The sequence below is a fragment of the Nomascus leucogenys genome, unplaced genomic scaffold (genome assembly GCF_006542625.1).
Source record: "Nomascus leucogenys isolate Asia unplaced genomic scaffold, Asia_NLE_v1 Super-Scaffold_249, whole genome shotgun sequence".
Taxonomy (NCBI): domain Eukaryota; kingdom Metazoa; phylum Chordata; class Mammalia; order Primates; family Hylobatidae; genus Nomascus; species Nomascus leucogenys.
The window spans coordinates 2,028,929-2,050,723 of NW_022095768.1; the positions used below are offsets into that span (position 1 = coordinate 2,028,929).

Consider the following 21,795-nt stretch of genomic DNA (forward strand, 5'->3'; position numbering starts at 1 on the left):
TTCATTTGGCACTGGGACCCACCAACTATGAGTGCAGTCCCAGTTATTGTTACTGTTATTGTTGCTGTGTTGCTGTTGTGTGTGCAGCCCCACCTGCATGCCAGCAGGTGAGCGCTCCTGAATTATGCGGTGCTGGCATTTATCAGTGTCCTCCAGAACCTAGGCAGACTCACAGCTGACCAGATACAGCAGGAAACAGCAGACACAAGTAAGGGATACTTCCTCATTCATTTGTTCCATTCAACAAACATTTATTGAGCCCTGCTTTCTGCCAACTACTGTGCTAGGGACATCAGGGGTGATTACAAAGAAAAAGATATCCCATGCCCTCAGCCCCCATTCAGAATTCCAGCGCTATGAATTAAGGCATCTGCTCACACTAAATAAACCACACTCCTGGTGGAGTAGAAAGAGTGCCACATTAGAACTCAGGAGACCTGGCTTCTAGCCCCTGCTCTGCTCTTGACTTGCTGTCTAACCTTGGGCAAGTCACTTCCCTTCCCTGGACTAGATCACTGCCCAAATTTAGATGACCTCAGACCTATATCAGAATTTCTGGAAACGGAGATTCCTGCTCTCCACCCCAGAGTGACTGAATCGGAATTTCTGGGAGTGGATCCCAGGAAGCATCACCCAAGCCATCTAGGAGATTTTAACTTGCATTCTAGCTTGGGAACCTCCAAAGTGGATGGTGTGAGGTTGCCTTGGCTCCAACAGTCTACATTTGGTAACTTCAGCTCTCAAGTTGGGTCTTCAATTCAACACTGTGCCATGCCCAGGAAAGGGAAGAGAGTGAGAACAGGGACTGGAGGGAGCTGCTCTTCACTACCAACCTATAAAGCAATCTTCAAAGGGAAGCCAAGGGCCATTCTGGTAAGAAATAGAAAGAAACGCGTCTGTAGATGTACGAATAGGGCTTTGAGGAAAGCAGGGTAGAGGATCTGGAACTATGGTCGTGGTTTGACCATGAAGACACACTGATCTGCTGCCCAGAACCCTGCCCAAACTACCCAGGACTCCAGACAAGGGCCTCTCAAGAGCACCTGCTTAGGAAGGCAAGATGGCGGAGTTCTTGTCACCACGCCCCCTCAGCTCTGGGAGGGCTGTAGTCTGCTCATAGCTGGATATTCTAGAACCGTGCTATCCAGCAATGTTTCCACTAGCCACATGGGGCTATTTAAATTTAAGTTTTAATTAATTAACATTAAATAAAATGAAAAATTCAGTTCCTCAGTCACACAAGCCACCTTTCGTAACTGGCGCCTACCATGTTGGGCAGCACAGGAAATAGCACGTTCCCATCTTTGCAGAAAGTTCCATGGGTCCACAGTGCTCTAAAGAGAGCAGAAACCTTACCTATCACCTGCTCCCACTCATGTCCATCCAGTCACTGGATGTTTTTAAAAACTGAGGCTACTTTAGGATTTTACTCTCAGCTACAGCTACTCCTGCTTTCAGAATAAGCTAGCACCTCTTCCAAATCCGAACCCAGTTCAATTAGCCTTGGGCGGTTCTCACTAAGAGAGGCACACCAGGCCTGTCTGTTTTGCCCATTACTCATGGCATTTCTGACAGGAAGCCTTCATTTCTCATTTCTCCTGTAAGCCACAGGCCCTCTCCTTTGAGCCTGTCTTACTGGCTGTAAGATTTCTTAAGCTCGGTTGTATAGCAGGCACACACGGCTTCAGCTAGCTCTCGAAAACAAGTTCTGGCATCTCTCCTGTTCCCTCCCACGGCTCACTGAAGGAGCCTTCAGTTCCTCCCAGCAGGGGCATCCCTGTCATCCCAACAGCCCTCCACACTCACCCTTCTTCCCCATCTGAGTCTGTTTCTCAGGCTCCACACTCTCTCCTCAACCCCCGTCTCGGGCAGACTTTTGAAAACACGGCCACTGAAAGATGACTATTCAACCCCTTCATTCCATCCAGTCCTCTCTTTCCTGAAGTCCTCCTCCCAGATCTAAAAACCTTCCTCGAGGCTCCACCTGAGGGCCAGGCCCTGGGTTAGGTGATGGAGCCCTGGACTGAATAAGATATGGTCTCCTCTCTTGAGGAATTCACCATCCATAGGAGAGATTGACACAAAGCCACAGGTGTCCAGGAGCATATGGACAGGAGTTTGGACAGGGTGATGCTGTACAGAAACCACAGAAAAATGACTGTACTGGAGGGAAGTGGGATGTATTTGTAGATTGCCTGGATTCTCTCCCACTCCATGAACAATATCCAAAAGGATTCCTGGAAGGGGGTCTCCTTGTCTAAATGATGAAAGCCCTGCCTACCCTTCCCTGGGGTCCTGTCTGCCTACTAGCCCTTTCTTTCCATGAAGCCCCGGCCTTGGAAGTCTCACCCTGCTCCAGACCCCTGCGCCTACCTCAGTCAATAGCCCCCACACTTTCCATGGGTCATGCCCTTCCCATGGCGGGACCCAGCCCTCCCTTCCCAGCCACTCTCTTCGGTGCCAGCTTTAGTTTGTCCCCAAACCCTCCCCAAGCCACAGCCTGAGTGCTGACATGTCCTCCCCCTCTCCATCCCTGACCCCCAACCCCATCATTATCTTCTCTCATTCCTGCATTTATCCATTCTCTTTCCATGTTTTTCTTTGAGAACATTCCTTGATTTGGACTCCAGGTTGGCCTTGTCCATTCATAAGTGATTGAGGTTTGACCCATAAATCTCCCATTTATTCATTCATTAGGCATCTCCTGAGTGTCTGGTGTATGCCTAGCCCTGTGCAGGACCTTTGAAGTCCAGAGACACAGCCCAGAACTTGGCCTCAAGATACTCCAGCCTGCTGGAGGAAACAGTTAAAGCCTCATCACGATGTGCTATGGCAGGGGCTCCAGCAGGCAGATGTGGAAGATACAACAGAGCAAGAGAAAGAGTTGCTTTGGGTGGGGATGGAGAGCTGAATCTTCAGGGACAAGTGGGAAGATGGTCAGGTGGACAAGGTAGGAAGACATTCTGGGCAGGAGGAGATGCATTTGTGCAGAGTGGGTACCAGTGATGCCCAATCCAGGCAGCCCCGCATGGTGCCACAAGGCAGAGGCTACTCAGAACAAGGCTAGGGAAGGGGTGGGTAAGGAGCCTGGGGTCCTTGGAAACATGGGAGGGAGTTATGCAGTTTACATTTGGGAAGCTCATTCTGTAGACTGTTTGGAGAAGATAAGTTAGAGAGGGGGATCTGGTAAAGGCTTATACATTCCCATAAGTTCATTTTCCACTGATTGTGAGCACTAAACATTTAGGATGATGGCTCTGCACCACCCCCAACCTCCCACTGCCAAGGGCTATTTCTTCTGCCAAAGGGAAAAAGGAGGGAAGCTTCTCTTCTACTTGGCTGTTGCAGCCCCAAGGGGCAAACACCTTGGCATACAAGAAAGCCCTGCATTTTTATTTCCACTGCTGCATCATGTTTTCCTCCTCCTGATATCCTCACCTTCAGTTCATGACCCAGAAGAAAAGTTAGTCAATAAAATAAAGGAGTTTGACTTATGTTATAATCTCATTCTACAGATTTGGCAACTGAAGCAAGGAGTTGACCTGGCAAAGTGACCTGAATTTGTTTCCCATTGCTGCTGCAACAGATTACCACAAATTTAGTGGCTGAAAACAACACAAATTCATTATCTTAAAATTCTGGAGGTCAGAAGTCCAAAATGGATTTCCCTAGGCTCAATAAAATCAAGGTTGTTGGCAGGGCTATGTTCCTTTTGGCAGCTCTAGGGGAAAATTCATTCCCCCGCCTTTTCCTGCTTCTAGAAGATACCTGCATCCCTGGGCTCATGGCTCCTTCCTCTGTCTTCAAAGCTAGCAGCATAGCATTTTTCCATTCTCTCTCTGACCTTGATCCTCCTGCCTCCCTTTCATAGGAACCTCTGTGATTACATTGGGTCCTACTTGCATAATTTAGGATAGTCTCTCCATCGCAAGAACTTTAACTCAATCACACCTGCAATGTCCCTTTTGCCATGTAAGGCAACCTAGTCACAGTTTCCGGAGGTGGGGACGTGGACACCTTTGGGGGCCATTGTTCTGCTTATCACAGGGTCTTTTCAGCATCCCTTTGAGCTTTTCAATCCCAGGACTCCATGAGCATCTGTTGTTACTGACCCATGGCTCTGTCCGTCTTTGTTCTTTCAGAGGAAACGACATTTGAAGCAGGAGTGAAAGTTCAGATCCACAGTCAGTCTGAGCCACCTTTCATCCAAGAGCTGGGCTTTGGGGTGGCTCCAGGGTTCCAGACCTTTGTGGCCACACAGGAGCAGAGGGTAAGTTCCCTGGGCTCCCAGGATTAATGGTCCTCAGCCTCCCCCGACCCCCTGCAGAGGCAAAAGGAGGAGAAATGGAATTCCCACTCGGTCAAGGGCTTTACTGTGAAACTAGAGAAAGATGTTGGCTAACCTGCTTCACCAGTTCTCCTGTACCACCTGTTGGTCCCTAAAATTGGGCATGAAGGAAACCCAGCTCATTTTTCTTTTCACCAAACTGGTTGGGTTTTTTTCTTTTCCAGACCAGTCTGTTACAGTTGACTTTTTGTACAAGTTAATTTAAAAAAAAAAAAATTTTTTTTTTTTGGCCAGGGGATGCTAAGGGAAGCTGCTAACCAGGGTTTGATATGTTTCATCACTTGCGTTAATACAATTCAAAGCAGCCTACAAAAAGAAAAGGGGTGGAGGCGTCCCTCTCCCATCACAGAGTTTAAGTGGAGCGAGCCCCTGTTACATGGGCTCCTGCCTGCTCTCTTTGATATGGCGCTGGGGAGGGGACCTCAGCTGGCCAGCTGGGACTGCTGCATCAATTCTGTCTGTGGGTGGAGGGAGGACGGGCACAGCCTCACGTCTGAAGCGAGTCTTACATCTCAAAAGGGAGACCTTCACAAACTCTCAGTAGGGAGGCAGTCTCAAAGCAGGACTGCGGAGAGACACGGACTCCGTTTCTTTCTCTTATCTCCTGAATACTTGTTGCCTGGTTTTCCTAGAATAAAAGCTGAAGAGACTGTGACTGGGAGGGAATCCTAAACCAGATTATCTAAGACAAGTTTCTGGGGAAGACCTTAGGCAGAGCTAAGTCAGTGAGTAGTGAAAGCACCCGCTCTGGGGTGTGGGAAAGGGAGATTCACGGAGAACCATGACGGAGGAGCAAGGAAAGATACATGCACATAATGGATGAGTTCAGCTTGCTTTTAAAATTTGGCTCAAATGTTATCTTTCATCTGGTACTGATCACAGCTGTTCAGCCATTTTATAAAATGATATTCTGCATTAAAAACTAGTTGTAGGGCTGGGCACGGCGGCTCACGCCTGTAATCCCAGCACTTTGGGAGGCCAAGGCAGGAGGATTGCCTGAGCCCAGAAATTCAAGACCAGCCTGGGCAACATCACGAGACCTTATCTCTACCAAAAAAAAAAAAATTAGGCATGGTGGTGCATGCCTGTGATCCCAGCTACTTGGGCGGTGGAGGTGGGAGGATCACTTGAGCTGACTGAGCTGAGATTGCACCACTGCCCTCAAGCCTAGGAGACAGAGCTGGACCCTGTCTCAAAAAAAAAAAAAAAAACCACTGGTTGTAAATCTATACGTGAGCTATATTATTTTTTACTCTCTGGGAAAGTGTTGATGGCATAGGCCTCACAAACTGTGCCCTGTACACAATGCCTGGGCAGCTAATGAAGGCCAAGGTCAACCTTTACTGAAGCACATACGGAATGGGATTGCAGCCTTGATGCAGGAGCAGGAGGTGCTGGAAGGTTAGCCTGGCCTCTATGGGCTCCCAGAGACTGAGACACGTGATGCAAGCAGAAAAGGGAATATCCAAGGGTATGCAAGGTAGAAACCGAACGGTGCAACCAGGAAAATATATCCTTGAGGACAAAGGAGGGCATGAGGATGGCAGGAGCAAAGTTCAAGGCTAAGGATTTGAGAGTCAAGAAGAGTGAGAACAAGGATTATCCAGTAAAGGCATGCAGATGGACAGGCAGCCTGGGTGAGCTGAGAGCCTGAGCTACTAGCCTAGGTGAGCTCCCCAGTACTGTCAAAAGTAAACAAAGCTGGACATGGGTTGACATGGTGAGGACAGATTTTAATCAATTATTTACTTTTGCAGTAGGGAAGAGGGTGCAGCATGAACTGAACTCAACCCCAATTCATAGAGAGGGCCTGGGTGTTTCAAAGACAGAATGAGGGAGTGGGCAGAGGCAACAGAAGGGCTTGAGCAGCAGAGTCAGAGAAGTAAAAACTCATAAAAACCAGGAAGGGGCTTGGGTGCTGGTCCCTGCGAAAAGCATCTGGGTTTGCTAACTGGTGCTTATTGAAGTTAGTTAGGCTCCTACCCTCCCACAGAGACGGGGAGACAGGGGCCCTATATTCAGGTGTTGGCTGGAGCAAACAGTAAATTCTCTTGGCAGCCTCGGGTTTTCTCAGGCAGGCACTTTAAGAGGGGATACAGGCATTCTAGGGATGTGACCTGGAGCTGTTAGAAACTATGCTAGTGTTTGTTCAAGTCTTCATAGGCCAACTAAGGGTGAGGCTTAGAAGAGAAGAGGGCTCAGAAGAGCCTGGCTAGAGTTTGGTCAAGGAGAGAAAATTGGTCAGCACTCCCTTCTGTTGTATGAGTAAACCCACATCCCTTCAAAGAACCAGGCACAGGTTAGACTCATCAATATGTGTATAAATTCTGTGACTTTCTAAAAGTAAATTTTTAATTAGTTGTCCGTGGCAAATCTGACTTTGTGGCTTGTTGAATGTATCTACCCCTACTATGATGAATTACCTACTTGTGTTGACATCTCTTTGCTATCTACATTGTTATTAGCAGCAGAATAAGTGAACAACATTCCTCGGAATCCTGTGTGTAACTTCTCCCCACCGCTAGTAAAGGGTGGAGAGGAGGAAGTTCTCCGTAGGCTGCTATTTTTCATCAGCCTAAGAGATGTGCTTTTTCCTCCCCTAGCCCTGGCTGATCTTCCATTAGTAAGATGGAAGAAATTTGTGAGCCGGGTGGGAAGTTGGAGCTATGACTTCTAGGAAGCCTTAAGTTTCTCTTTCCCTTCCCAATATGAAACAGAAGGACTCCCCATGGTGAGTAGGATGAGGAAATAGAACATATTCCCAGCTTCAGAGGGCAAATTTGCTGTTAGCTTTGAAGTGTATTCTCAGAAAATCAGCCCCATTCATGTCTGTATTTTCATGATTATTATAACTAATAAGATATTTGTTAAACATTTTACAGTCTTCAAAGCATTTCCACATCATCTCATTTCATCGTTTCATTTATATTAATAGAGAAATACAAAAACACATCCCAGAGCTAAATCTAATAATACACTATATTTACATGTATATAAAAGAGCATATTCATAGGAAATAAGACTTGAAGGAAATCAGCCAAAATACCCACAGTGGGGGAATTATGAATGATTTATTTTCTTCTGTGGGCTTTCCATCTCTTTCATGTTGTGGCTTTGTTCTATTTATTCATACAGCAAATATTTGCTGAATACCTACTACGAGTGAAGTGGTAGAGATACAGTGGTAAACAAAAGAGACGCAGTCTCTGCCCTCACAGAGCCTGTAGATTAGTGGTTTCTTTAACAAAGGAAAAAATAACGTTAAGCCAAGTATATTTTGAGAATTTAGCCCCAGCTGTATGCTCTCATTCTGCGAGTATGCAAACCTATCCAGTTGATCCTGGTCCTCAAACACTTCATTTCATTGATTGTTAAGAGGCATATTTGTGTTCACATTTTAACATTTCTGAAATAAGGATTTGTTTTACAATCAATTAAGTCTTAAAATTACAATAAGCAGTGTTTGTTCTTCTTTCTTGGAGATACATAAAATCATGGTGCATCTTATAGTATATGGTATATCCATAAAATGTGGCAGCTACGTTGCTATCCATCCAAGATTCTGCTGCTTTGGCTCAAAGTTTAAGGAAACTTTGCAGGAAGGCCATGGGGACAAGTGGTAGGAAGTAGAAAGCCCTTTCCTGGAAGGTTGGTGTGAATCATGCTAGGAAAATTGACTCCAGAGTAAGAGCCCTAAGAGGAACTAGTGAACTAGTGACTTAAAGAAATCCTACCATGAATCTTTGTATAAATGGGAAAGTCTTTTCGCATGGTGAAAATTATCTCACTCATGCATAATTACACACACACCAGCCCTTTCCAAATGTTTTAAATTTTATTTTATTGTCCTAAAGAATCTACTCGGGCTACAACCCAGTCCAAAGATTGCTTTCTTAACCTGCATTTGCCCTAAAAACAAATAAACCAAAGTATGCCTTGGTTGCCTTCCTAGACAACCTTAAGAAGTGCCCTGGTTAACTCAGTTGCTGTAAAAGCCTCTGCGTAATCCCAGGACCACCAGAGACAGGCAGCGGGATAATATGCCGGAAGCAGAAATAGACCCTGGGAGGGGTAGAAGAATAACAACAGTTCCTATCAATGGAGCACATGCTACCTGCCAGGCATTATGCTGTAGGGACACTTGAGGCACATTATCTCATTTAATCTCCCACAACAACCCTGCAAGGGAGGTACTGATATCTCCACTTTCCAGATGACAAAACTGCGTGGTTAAGTAACTTGTTCAAGGTTGCGTAGCTAGGGGAGCAGCAGGGTTGGGCTTCAAGCCCAAATCTACCAGGTTCCTGCACCCATGCTCTTTCTGCTCTGCCACACTGCACAGTTGTAACTCAGGAAGACTCTCTGGAAAGAGCACACAGGGAGCTAATCCAGGGAGGGACTGGCTGGCAGGCTGGTCTTTTCCTACCATAAGCCCAAAGAAATAAGGCTACTCAGTACTGTGGAGAACAAATCAGCCTAGGAGCCCAGAGGCCTGGATTCTAGTCCTGCTGTGTCATGGGACTTTGGATAGGTCACTACCCTCTCTGGGCCTCAGTTTTTCCATCTGTAAAATGACAGGATTCCATGAGATGACTTCAAATGACCTCTAGCATTCACCACCTGGGAGTCCTTGCCCCTGCTCACTCAAGGACACAAGGATCACCAGGAAGTTTGGCCGACAGCAGTTCTGCACCCACTCCCTGCTCTGCCAGTTGGCATGGGATGCTCATAGGGTAAATTATGACAAGGATGTGAGATAAACACTCTCCCCAGCTCTGGGAGGCAGAATCCGGGCTCCTGCTAGTGAGAAGCGGGAGCTGGGGTGGAGTAGCCTAAAACTCTAGGAGAGAGGCTCTGGCCAACCTCCTTGGTAGTACCCCTTCCTCAACCCACATCCACAGTGGTCACAGCACTACCAAACATAACACCCTTACATTCCAGGGCTTTCTGTAACTCACAAACATCTAAACCCCTTAGAATGGCTCTGGAGTCCCTGCCCAACCTGGCCATGGCTCACCTCTCCAGCCTCCTCATCTGCCTGTGGTTGACTAGCATGGACCCTACATCCCAATGATGCAGAACCGTCCACCAAACACCCCATGCTCTTTGACGGCTGCCTCTGTGCATCTGCTCCCTCTGTTCCATCTGCCCTTCCTTGTTTCATCTACCTGGCAAAGGCCTATTCACACTTCCAGATACCACCCAAAGGTCATGGCCTTTAAGAAGACCTTTGCTGTTTTATCCTGCCACCTTCCTAAGAATAGTTAGCTGCTCCATACAATATATTGTACATTCATTTATTCCCTCAGCAAATATTCGCTGAGCACTGAATGTGCTGGAAAAATTAAGATAAGCAAGATCTGGCCTCTGTCTTGGAGCACTCACAGAATGAAGTGGGGGATTTGGCATTTTTTGTCACACTCCTAAGGATACAACATTCCCATGTAGGCTTACTTCATGTGGATCACTGCTCCTGACACCTACCTCTCCAGAACTGCCTTCTTTTGCCTCTCTCAGCCCTTGTCTCTTATAGACTGGGAGCCCTCCGAGAGCAAGGATTGTGTCCTTTGGATTCTGTGGCCCCAGTGCCTTGCTTATAGATAAGATCCATAAATGTGAGTTGTTGGAAGTACAACTGGATAACCAATCCAATGTTATACTCTAATGCTCCCTGCTGCCTCCTCAACTCACCTCTGCCAACTGTCCCATTAAAAATCTGCCCTGAAAGCCCTTCTCCCTGAGGTTATGAAGCCAGGCTGTGATGGATGATATGTTCATATCGTTTCTGGCTTAGACAAGCTAATCAAAGCAAAAGCTCATGAAAGGGGTCCGGGCTAGGGATATAGATCTGGAAGCCATCTGTGTAGATAAGAGTGGATGAACAGGCCAGGCACGGTGGCTCATGCCTGTAATCCCAGCACTTTGGGAGGCCGAGGCGGGCGGATCACGAGGTCAGGAGATCGAGACCATCCTGGCTAACATGGTGAAACCCTGTCTCTACTAAAAATACAAAAAATTAGCCAGGCATGGTGGTGTGCACCTGTAGTCCCAGCTACTCGGGAGGCTGAGGCAGGAGAATGGCGTGAACCCAGGAGGCGGAGCTTGCAGTAAGCCGAGATAGTGCCACTGCACTCCAACCTGGGCGAAAGAGTGAGACTCCGTCTCAAAAAAAAAAAAAAAAAAAAAAAAAGAGTGGATGAACAGATAAGAGAGCCAGCACAAAATTCTGGAATTCAGGGAAAATTAAATGAGTGAGTAAATATATGTGAAACTGCAAAGCTGGGATATTCATGCGGTATGGGGACAGCACTAAGCTTCAACGTTGACATCACCAATCAGACTCTTTGCTCAAATCATGATTATGTATTTATTTATTTATTTATTTATTTTTGGAGACAGAGTGTCACTCTGTCACCCAGGCTAGAGTGCAGTGGTATGATCTCTGCTCACTACAACCTCCACCTCCTTAGTTCAAGCAAATCTCGTGCCTCAGCCTCTGGAGTAGCTGGAATTACAGGCTTGTGCCACCATGCCCGGCTAATTTTTGTATTTTTAGTAGAGACGTGGTTTCACCACTTTGACCAGACTGATCTTGAACTCCTGGTCTCAAGTGATCCACCCACCTCTGCCTTCCAAAGTGCTGGGATTATAGGTGTGAGCCACCATGCCTGGAATTCCAAGTCATGATTTGATATCAGAAGCTTTTCATCATCTCCCACCCTCTCTTCAAAGAGCCAGGCGGTGATTCTTGTTTTCTAAGAGTTGATCCATGTATTCATCAAATATTCATTCAGCCACCTTGCTTGTACTTGTTGGTGGTCCTGGGAATGAATCTAGAGATTCTGGGCAATTAGTTGGTCCACCAACCTTCTCGTTCAGGAAATTTCCTGGAAATCATGGCCCTGGGTTTATATTTGACAGCCTCGGAAACACCTTGGGGAGCCAGGGTTGAATGTCCCTGCCCAGAGGCATCCCACTCTCACCAAGAACCTCTTTCACTACCAGCTGGAAACCATCAGGAATGAAAAGGATTTCCATTCCACAACCTAGACTTTATGTCACTTGAGCTGTATCTAAAGTGCCCTGAGAATGTCTACCATCACACAACACCTTGCATCTAACCACTGCCTCTCTAGCCTGTTTAGACTATAATAAAGGCAAATAAGAATACTTAGGTCTTGCCAGCCCTAGTTAGGTCTTTGGCAGGACCAGTTGGCTCCTACAGAAGCCTAAGCCTCTGCCTCTGGTGTAAGTTGGCCACATTTCCACCATTTGGAGGGAATCCCACCATGGCTCACAAGAAGAAACAGTATCCCTCACCCCACCCCTAAATAAAAAGGCCCAGCAGCTTGGTGGGATGCCCACTGCCTGCTTTTGATAACTCCTCTCAAGCTTCCAATTATAACTTCCTAAGTGCCTTTCAAAAGGGAAGACTCATTTGTCAATCTGACAGCCAGATCCATGGTCCTTAATATCCATGTTTCACGGACCCCATTAGAAATGGAAGCTTGCCCAGTTGGTTTTTTTCAAGGCAGAAGAGAGAATTTATTACACATGCCTTTAGTGACTTCCAAATGGTCAAAGATGGAGCCACATAAATATGGAAGCATCTATTTCCACCCTATCAAAGCACTGGAGAGTTGCCACGAGGTGAGATAGCCCGCTGTGTAGACATTGCCTTCACCATCAACAGGGTACACTGTTTCCCATGAATAGCCCAAGAATAAGAATCAATTAAGCATCTGCTAGTTTAGCTACTTAATCACTTGTTGCCACTCAGCATCTAAAGTAGAAATATCTTCAGATCCCCAGACGATTTTGCCAAGAGTCAAGTTTTCACCGTTTTTTCCTGCACAATATGAGCTTGATTTTCTCAAGGTGGACTTGACGGCAGAGGATGGGGGAGGAATTAGAAGGATTCTTCAAAGAATTGCTGATTGGCTAGGATGAGCTAGGTATTGTGCTTAGCACTGTTGGGGAATCAAAAACTGAATTCCATAAAAATATACTCCAGTCTTAGGAGGAGATAAAATTATTCTTTATTTTACCTCCCCATTACCTTGCAGCCTCTTCCTCTCCTTGCTTTCCTGACAAAGAGTCACCAAAACGTTCTTGGTCCCCGATGTCAGTTACACACAGTCAACTGCAGCCTGAAAATATTAAATGGAAAATTCCAGAAATAATCAGTTTTCAGTTGTGCACCGTTCTGAGTAGCGTGATGAAATCTCGCACCATCCCACTTCATCCCACCCAGGAAGTGAATCAGCCCTTTGTCCAGCATATCCACGCTGCATACATACACTGCCTGCCTGCTGGTCACTTAGCAGCCGTCTCGGTGATCAGATTTACCATCAAGGTATGGCAGTGCTTGTGTTCAAGTCACCCTTATTTTACTTAATCATGGCCCCAAGGAGCAAGAGTCATGATGCTGGCATATTGTTATAATTGTTCTATTTTGTTATTAGTTATTTTTGTTTATCTCTTACTATGCCTAATTTAAAAATTAAATTTTATCAGAGGTATGTGTGTATGTATGTATAGGGAAAAAATGATACATATAGGGGTGGGTACTATCTGCAGTTTCAGGCATCCACTGGTGGTCTTGGAACGTATCCCCGTGGATAAGGGGGGCCTGCAGTACTTGCTTATCCCTGCTTCTTCATTTATTCCCTTTTTCTTGCCAGTCCACCTCCAGCACTCCACTGAAACTTTTCTTTGTCAAGGTTGCTTATGAGATCTCTTTGGCTAAACTCAGCCTTTGCTGACAGGGATACTCCTCTGTCTTTATCCCACCTGGTTTCTCACCAGCATGTGGACTGTGGACCACATCCTCCCTGAGACACTCCTCTTCACTCCTGCCCGGCTTCCTCTCACCTCCCTGCCCACTCTGCCTTGGCCCCCTTCATAAGCAATTCTTCCCCTGCCACCCCTTACCTAGTGGCACTCCAGGTTGCTGTATTGTCTTCTCCCAGGTTACAGTATCCTTTCCCATAATTCCCAGACTGCCACCCCAGCCTGGACCTCTTTCCTGAGCTCCAAACCCAACATTTCAGGGGCCGCTGAACTCTTCGCTTAGAGTCCCATGAACATCCCAAATCAACAGTCAAAACTAAATTCATCTTCTCCCTGTCCCCACACCTGCACCCCATAATTGATGCTCCCCTAGATTCAAAACTCTGTAAATGGCCGGAGTGCAAATCCCCGTTTGCTAGTTGTGGAACTTTGTTCCTCATTCTCCTCATCTGCAAAATGGGGATAATGCTGGTTCCTACCTCATAGGGGGACTGGAGAACTAAGTGGGTTCATACATGTAATACCCATAGAACAGTTGGCATACCATAAGTGCCCAATTGATGCTAGCTGTTATTATCCCCCACTCCAGACACTACTTTATTTCAGTTCCTTATGTTTTTTTCACCCTGATAAGAACAACAACTGCCTCACTGGCCTCCCCAGTGCTCACTCTGTCCCTCCCCAACCCATTCTCTGCATCAACATGACCGTTCTAAAATACAGCCCTGCTCATCTCCCTCCCTCATGAACTACAGAATGAAGTCCAAGAATCTCTTCACAGACCTCTCCAGTCTGGCTCCTGCCTCTCTTTCAGTGGCCTCTCACTCTACTCCCCCAGCCTCCCATACAACACCCCAGCCATATTAAACAGAGCCCTCCTTCCAGCAATCGCACACTCTCTCCTTGCTCCCTCTGCCAGCAACACCCTTCCCACCCTTTCATCACCTCACTTGTGATGTGTATGTGTCCTTCCTCCAAGATTCAGCACAAACATGTGGCTGTTTACTTATCTATCTCCCCTGCCAGACTGGGAACTCTTTGGGGATATGATTCTATCATACTTCTATTCTTTATATTTTACGTGGTGCCTTACATATACAAGATGTTCAATAAATTGCATTGAATGAAATGAATGAATAAATAAATGTGAGAGAGAGGACTTTATCATGTCACAGCCTGCTTGAGACCCATTAATGTCTTTCCCAACCCATAAAATAAAGCCCAAATTCTACCTCCTGGCTCCCGCCATCACTTTTCCCAGTGGTTATATCTCACTGCCCTCCAGCACACACCCCCCTCTCATCTACACACTGCCCCACATAGGCCTTGAGCCTTCTTCCTGTCCTACTTTCTGATCATCTCATATTGACATTTATTGATCACTTACTATGTGCCAGGCACTGTGTTAGGTGTTAGGTTACCAGTGGACAAGACTAGCCTGGTTCTTCTTAGAGCTTACAGGCCAGCAGGAGAGGTAGCCAATCAATCAACCAATCAATCATGGAGTAAGGGCTATAGCTAACTGGGTGTGGTGGCTCATACTTATAATCCTAGCACTTTGGGAAGCTGAAGGGGGAGGATCAGGAGTTGGAGACCAGCCTGGGCAACATAGCAAGATACCATTTCTACAATCAATCAATCAAATAAAAGAGCTCTTATTTGTCTGGTAGTATGCCCCCAGTATACTGTAAACTCTTAAGGGAAAAGATCAGGTCTTACAATTCTTAGATGGAACGATGGATGGATTGAATATTGTGCAATGATCTCTGAGGGCTAACTTAAATAATTTACAGTCCATTTAAGTTCTGCTTAGCCTTCAAATATGGTGTGACTTAAATACTCTTTGAACACTAGGAACTAAAAAATAAGTCTTTTTATTGAGACCCAGTAAGAAAGGATAAGCTAGAAATGGTGCTGACATGGCAGCCCCAGCCTGGGTCCACGGTGCAGACCCTTGGTGGTGACCACCCTCACTAGCATCGCCAGGGAGAACTGGCTGCTCCTGCACCCACTCGGCACTGGATCTGACATGAAAAGCCAGCTGCTTATCTCTTGGTGGCTTATTTCCTCCTTGGACCCAGGCAGAGGAAAGGAGCCCTAATGTCTATTGACTCACCTACTTTATCTTACTCAGGGGACAGGTTAATAAACCAGACCATGCTTTGGTTGGTCCTGCTGCCCAGTGTCACGTTATCTTTTGATTCATGGGCAGCTCACTCTCTGAACTCCAAATGGTGTGGCCTTGGTTTCTGACTTTTTTTTAAAGGGGGAAAAAGGGCCTATAGAGGACACTTCCATGCATAGGCTAAAAGCTGTTGTATCTTTTTCTTGGCAACTGAGAAGTTTAAAGAATCACCAACACGTCTTTTAGAAATATCAACTATAATGAATGACTGAATATGAACAGTCTTACTGACTGTCACACCCCCTTGACAAGGATAAAGGAAGGAGGGGTCTGAAAAAGACACCTCTTTCCTGTTCTCCCCTCCTCCTTCAGGCTTGAAAACAACTATTGCCCAGCCATCACAACTGGAGAAGTCCTTGCATTTGTTTATGTTGTGACAAATGGGCTGGACAGCCCCAGTAATCATTCTCTGTGGGCTAGTAAATCATAGTGCTTATCTGTTAGACTGCTTCATTCCCAAAATACCTCTGGTGCCTCACCTACTGAGATCTTTCACTTTCTGTCTCTCTCCCTCTCTCTCTCCCTCTTGGAGAAATTAAAATGTTTTAATAGCAGTCAATTGTCTATTAATATAAATTTACCTAATAACACAAGGTATTTGCATGTCTTGCTCCATCCAATGAGAGAACACCCTTTGAAGGCAAGTGTTCTGCAGCAGCTAGCACAAGCCTAACCCTGTAAATCAATGAATGAATAAATGGCAGGCATAATCAATATTGGTTCATCGATTGCTCCAAACCCTGAAGCAGATCCTCTTGTGGAAGAAGAAATCATTCTGAAATGAGAGTCATCACTCCCCGATTTATGTCCTGTGTGTTTTGAAATAGCACTCAGAGTCCTTAAAATAGGGCCTTTGATGCTTTTGGGTGACAAAGGACAGGAAGATGGCCTTGGACCAAGGTCTGCAGGACAGCCAAGGGGACCACAGAAGGGACAAGCAGAAGGGGAGCTGCATCTCAGCAAAGAAGCCACCTATCTCTTAGAGAGGGCAGCTGGGACAGCTGTTGAGGGGAATATAAACTGGTAGAGCCTCTGGGCTGGGGAGATGGGTGGGGATGTGGCACAACACATCCGTAAAATAAAAAAGCATGCATTCCCTTCAACCTGGCAGTTTTACTTCTTAGAATCTGCCCTAAAGAAATACATACTCATGTACACCAAGCAACATAGATAAAGATCTTTCCTGCAGCACTGTTTGTATGAGCAGAAATTCAGACACAACTTAATGTTCATCAATAGAAGGATGATTACACTGAGGAGGGAAGATGCCTATGCATTTCCCCCACCCCCTGCAACAGTTAAACTGGGTAAGGAAGATTTGGAGATCCCTTGGGGAAAATTTCTAAGACATACTGGTAGGTGGAAAAAGCAAGTTGCAGAACAATGCATACAAGGTGGTCACATTTGTATTAAAAATACCCACACCCTAAACTATATAATTATAAATGCGCATGTATGCATATCAGCACACAGAAAAAGTCTAGAGTGGTGCCTACCATGTTGAGAGCTGCTCAGAGGAAGAGAACACAATTGAGTGTGCAGGAAGATTCTTCACTTTTACTGGATCCCTGGCATATTTATAAGTGTGAATTTATGTATTCATCTATTCATTGTGCAATTTTTAAGGATGCGCATAATGCAGCTATTTACAAATATGTTTTATGGTTTGGACCCGACTCCTAATAGACAGACAGGCTCACATAAAGGAGGAGGGGTCCGGCCTGCTCCGTGTAGCCAGGCACAGCCTCCTACCTGGACTGTCCCTGTAATACCTTCCTTAGTGGACAGCCTCCATCAGACCCTACTTCTGCTCCCAGCACTTGCAAGGACATAGCAAGAGGCCTATGGCTCAGAAGTTTCCCTTTTTGGAAAAGCAACGTTTGAAAGATTTTTGTCTGTTTTTGAAGTTAGAATTTTTTAAAAAAATTACCTAGGATTAGAGACCACAGTTCCTCCAAATCATTGAAGAGGGCAGGGCATAGGTTCTAGCAGTGCCAGTCACCATGCTATTCTTCCATCCATGTAGGATGGATTTAATTAGCTCAGTGGATTAGATGAGATTCAATTAATTTGAACTGGATTGATTAGTTGCATTAGATTGACAGCCGTTTTTAACAGTTCCTTAGCTCCTAAAATCACATTCTCCTCTTCCCTGCTCAATGCCCTCTGTTTCTGGGCTGTACCACTGGGATGTCCTGCTCTTGGTTTTACGAAGTCACATCTCCCTTCTCCACTGTAAAGACAATGGGTCCTTTACTTCCATGCCTTTTGCCTGTTCTATATCTGTCACTGGGAATGAGACTTACTCCTATCCATGCCCAGCACCTGTCCCAGTGCTCAAGACATAGTAGGGGCTCAGCTGGTGTTTGTGGAATTGAAGTGAGCCCCCAAGTTTCCCCCAAAGGCCTGATGGGAACCAGCAGAAGGAGCAGACCAGCAGGGGAGGAGATTTTACCTGGGGTGTCAGGCTGCCCTGATGTCAAGCATCAAAACAGCCTCATCACTGAGGCAGCTTCTGTGACCTGAAGGGGTGATAATGAAGACTGTCTCACCCCTTTCCTGAACGCATTTCTGGTGCTTACTGATGGCAGAGTGGGGACAGGAATCTGGGCTTAGCTATATTCAGAACCTCAGTGAGGAGGAGGACAAGCAGGGCTTCCCACCTGTATTAGTCCATTTCTCACTGCTGATAAAGACATACCCAAGACTGGGTACTTTATAAAGAAAAAGAGGTTTAATGGACTCACAGTTCCATGTGGCTGGGGAGGCCTCACAATCATGACAGAAGGTGAAAGGCATGTCTTATGTGGCAGCAGACAAGAGAGAATGAGAGCCAAGCAAAAGGGGAAACCCCTTATAAAACTGTCAGCTCTCATGAGCGTTATTCACTACCATGAGGACAGTATGGAGGAAACCACTCCCATGATTCAATTACCTCCCACCTGGTCCCTCCCACAACACATGGGAATTATGAGAGTTACAGTTCAAGATGAAATTTGGGTGGGGACACAGCCAAACCATATTGCCACCTCTCAGAGGGGGCATGGCAGTGGAGGTGACCTCACTCTGCGGAAGACTTTCAAGGAATCATAACTGGTATCAGACCTGTCATGAGGAGGCCTCTGTAACATCCATCTTCGCATGCCATCACAGTCATCACAGTTCATTGAGTGGAGCCACCACGCTCACCATCATAACTGGTACAATTCCTTGAAGGTCTTATCTATAAAGTCCAGAACCTTTCTAAATGCAGCATACCCAGTATCTCAGGTGTACCTCCCAAATCTAATTAGGTAGCAATGACTGGAAACCATCTTACAGAAAATACAACTGGAGCACTGAGAGGTGAAGAAACCTGCTAAAGGACACACAGCTTGAAAGTGGTACAGCCTAGAATTGGAATCAGCTTGACACCAACGCCTGGCTCTAACCATTGAACAAAACTGCCTGCAGTTGCCCTGAGGTGTTCTGCTTTTATTCTGCCCAGGAGAACAAGGCAGGCTCTGAGGAACTCAGAGATAGAGGAACCTAGACATGGAACCCAAAGGCCTTTTCCTGGGCAGATGCTGTGAGGAACCCCAGGTGCTCGGGAAGGAAGGTCAGCTCAGCAAATGGAAGTGGAAATTACCAGGCCTGGGGAAAGGGGAGGAGGACCACGCAGACCTGCAACCAGCAAAGGCACACGGCACCTCCAAAAAAGGCAGGGAGAGGGCATGACAAGGGGCAGGGCCAACACAGAAGGGAGGGTGAGCAACAGCAGCCCCAGAGGCCTGTGGACCATGCTTTTGTTTTGTTTTTCCTTGAAGATTTTACTATATGGCTACTGTAGAAAATGCCAGGGAGGGAACAGAAAAATAGAAAAACATAACCCGTAGCACCTCCATCTATTGAAAGTAATGGTTATGATTTGGTATCTTTCCTTGCAATTTTCTTTCTGTATAACTCTCTCTGTTTCTGCCTCAGTTAGGGCTCCTGGGGATACAAGGAGTAGAGAGCCTCGGAGGCTAGAGCCAGCCAAGGGCAATGGTTACTGAAGGCTGGGAAGAGCTCACTGGAAAGCAAACACACACACCTGCTGGTACTGAGACTGAGAGCTAAGGAGCTATTCTCTCTGTTGTTCTCTCTCCTCAGGTCTCTCTCCCGTGTCCTCTCTCCCCTCTCCCTCCTCTGTCCCTCTGTTGGCAGGCCTCCTAACCCTGCTTACACAAGGTTCCACTTCCTCAAAACCTCCCCTTACCCACAGCCCATAGCGGTGGGCCCTCTCAGTAGGGTTCTGGGTAAAGCAGCTTCCGACGATCATCTCTAGCCCAGTTTGTCCATTGGACTTTGATATTGTTTTCTCCATTTGTCCCTCAACATTGTTTCCCATAAACATCTTCTCCTGCCATGAGGAGGTCTCTGTAAATGAGTCTTAGCATTCCATCACAGTTCACTGAGTGGAGCTGCCATTATCAACCCCATTGTTCCCTGTTCTTAGTCTCTCAGCATCCCCAGTGTGATGGTCACAATGAGTGAGCACCGTGTACCAGCTCCTTTATCCAGGCTGCCTCATCACGGCCACCCTGCAAGATAGGCTTCCCTGTGCCCATCTTATAGATGGGGAAACTAAGGCTTGGTAAGGGAGAGATACAATTCAAACCCCGACCTTTCCGATTCCAAAGCCTGTGCTCTTTCCACCACCCCATGCTGCTTCTGAGCTCGCAGGCCACCAAAGGTACCAGAGCTTTCTGACCACTCCATGTGGACAGAGCTTTTGGTAACCAAGAGGAAATGAGATCCTTGATTAAAGAGAATTCGTTTCAGAGCTACACATCTTTTTCTAACGCTAACTTCTCTTCGAATGTAATGGCTGTTGTTTTTATTTTCCAAGCTTTTAAGAAACCACTTTGCATTAGCAACCCACTTGCTGATAGGTAGCAAACATTGCTGTTATCTGTGTCCTGATTTTGCTCCTGGCTATTCCCTCCCCGCTACTCCCAGCTTGCCCATTCTTCAATTGATCCCAGCAGAAATAAGGGTGAGTCACTGTTGAAGTTTTCCAAGGAAACATGCTCATATTTTGTCCACACACCATGGCAACAGTCAGAAAAATACAGCATTGTGCCCTGCGTGCCGTGAATCCAGGCGGCACAGAGGCTCGCCTGGGATGGCGTTGATTGTTGCATCACTTCCCCATGTGTTTTCTAGCAGGGGGGCTGGATTATTCATCCTCCTTCTTCCCAGTGGGGAAATGAATGTCTCATTACTGATCAGGAGTGAAAGCTGAGGCCCCTGCCTGGTGCCTTGATATGCAGGAGAGAGGAAGCAGCAAATCCAGCCCTAGAGTCTAGGACAGCGGCCCTGGTTATAGTTCTGACTGCCATTTGCTGTCTAGGTAGCCATGAGCAGATCACCATACCTCTTTGGGCCTCAAACTCTCTCCCCATCAAATAGCCAAATGCCTGCCTACGTACATCACCTGGCTGTTGAGAGAATCAGATTTGGCAATAGCTATGAAAGTACTTCAGTTGTGAAGTAGCTATGTCACTCTTTTCTGAATGGAGAAGCAATGACACATAATAGAGATGGGCCACCTGACACAAATCTACTCTTTACTTCAGAATGGCATTTAGTGTTATTGTTATTGGTATTAAAATTAGCCTGTTATTGAGATGGCCTGGACCAGTGATGGCAATGGAGACTTCTGCTTCCATTTCAGAGACTTCTGCTTCCAGCCAAGATGTAGGTACAGCTTGTGGACTTACCCTCAACAGTAACACCAAAAACAAAATATATGAAAAACAATTTTCAAGATATTGAATATTAGGCAACAAGGGAAGGCGACCCCAGAGAGATGAGAAACAAGCAAAGGTGAGCTGTGATTGCCCCAGCTTATGCCCATGAGAGACTTTCCAGCCCTGCACAGGGAGGGGGACCCAGGTTGAGCCCAGTGACTCCCTGAGTCAAGGACACAGACCTATGAGTCCAGAAAGACCGAGCCAACCAGAGTTCACAGGACAGAGCACCAGAGAGGAGAGGACTTCACAGAGACAGAACTCCAGAGGTCTGAAAAATCCTCCTTGAAAATTCAGCATATTCCTCATTGGGGTAGGCATGTGAGAAAACTACCCAAAACCAGGGAAAGAGTGATTTGAGAAGATGAGAGGAAACAGTGCCTGGCAGCACTCACACAGAGCTGGGAATAGTGCCTATTCCTACTAGTCAAACTGGAAACCCTCATAATTCATGGAACACTTGGTAAAGTATCCACAAGGGTCTTGCATCAGTAACAGGAAATAATTAGCCCTAAACTAAAAGCTGCTTTGTTTCTGCCTAACAAATCTTCAAGCAAAACCCAAATGGTCAAACTCTTTCCAAGTAATTTAAACGTGTTCCAGAACAAAGCTCAAGAATATTTATAGGGATATAAAAAATTCAATACCCAACATGTTAAAATTCATACTGTCTGACATCCAATCAAATATTACCA

At 46.2% G+C, this 21,795-nt stretch overlaps 1 protein-coding gene across 2 annotated transcripts in view; it reads left to right on the forward strand.

Annotated features, from left to right (window-relative positions):
* Positions 1-21,795, forward strand: part of ASIC2 (acid sensing ion channel subunit 2) — a 1,082,573-nt gene that overhangs the window by 1,002,243 nt on the left and 58,535 nt on the right. For both annotated transcript variants that reach the window (XM_030807900.1, XM_030807899.1), the window contains exon 3: positions 4,143-4,270. In XM_030807900.1, the coding sequence (XP_030663760.1) occupies positions 4,143-4,270 (128 nt within the window). The remainder of the gene's footprint in view (positions 1-4,142; positions 4,271-21,795) is intronic.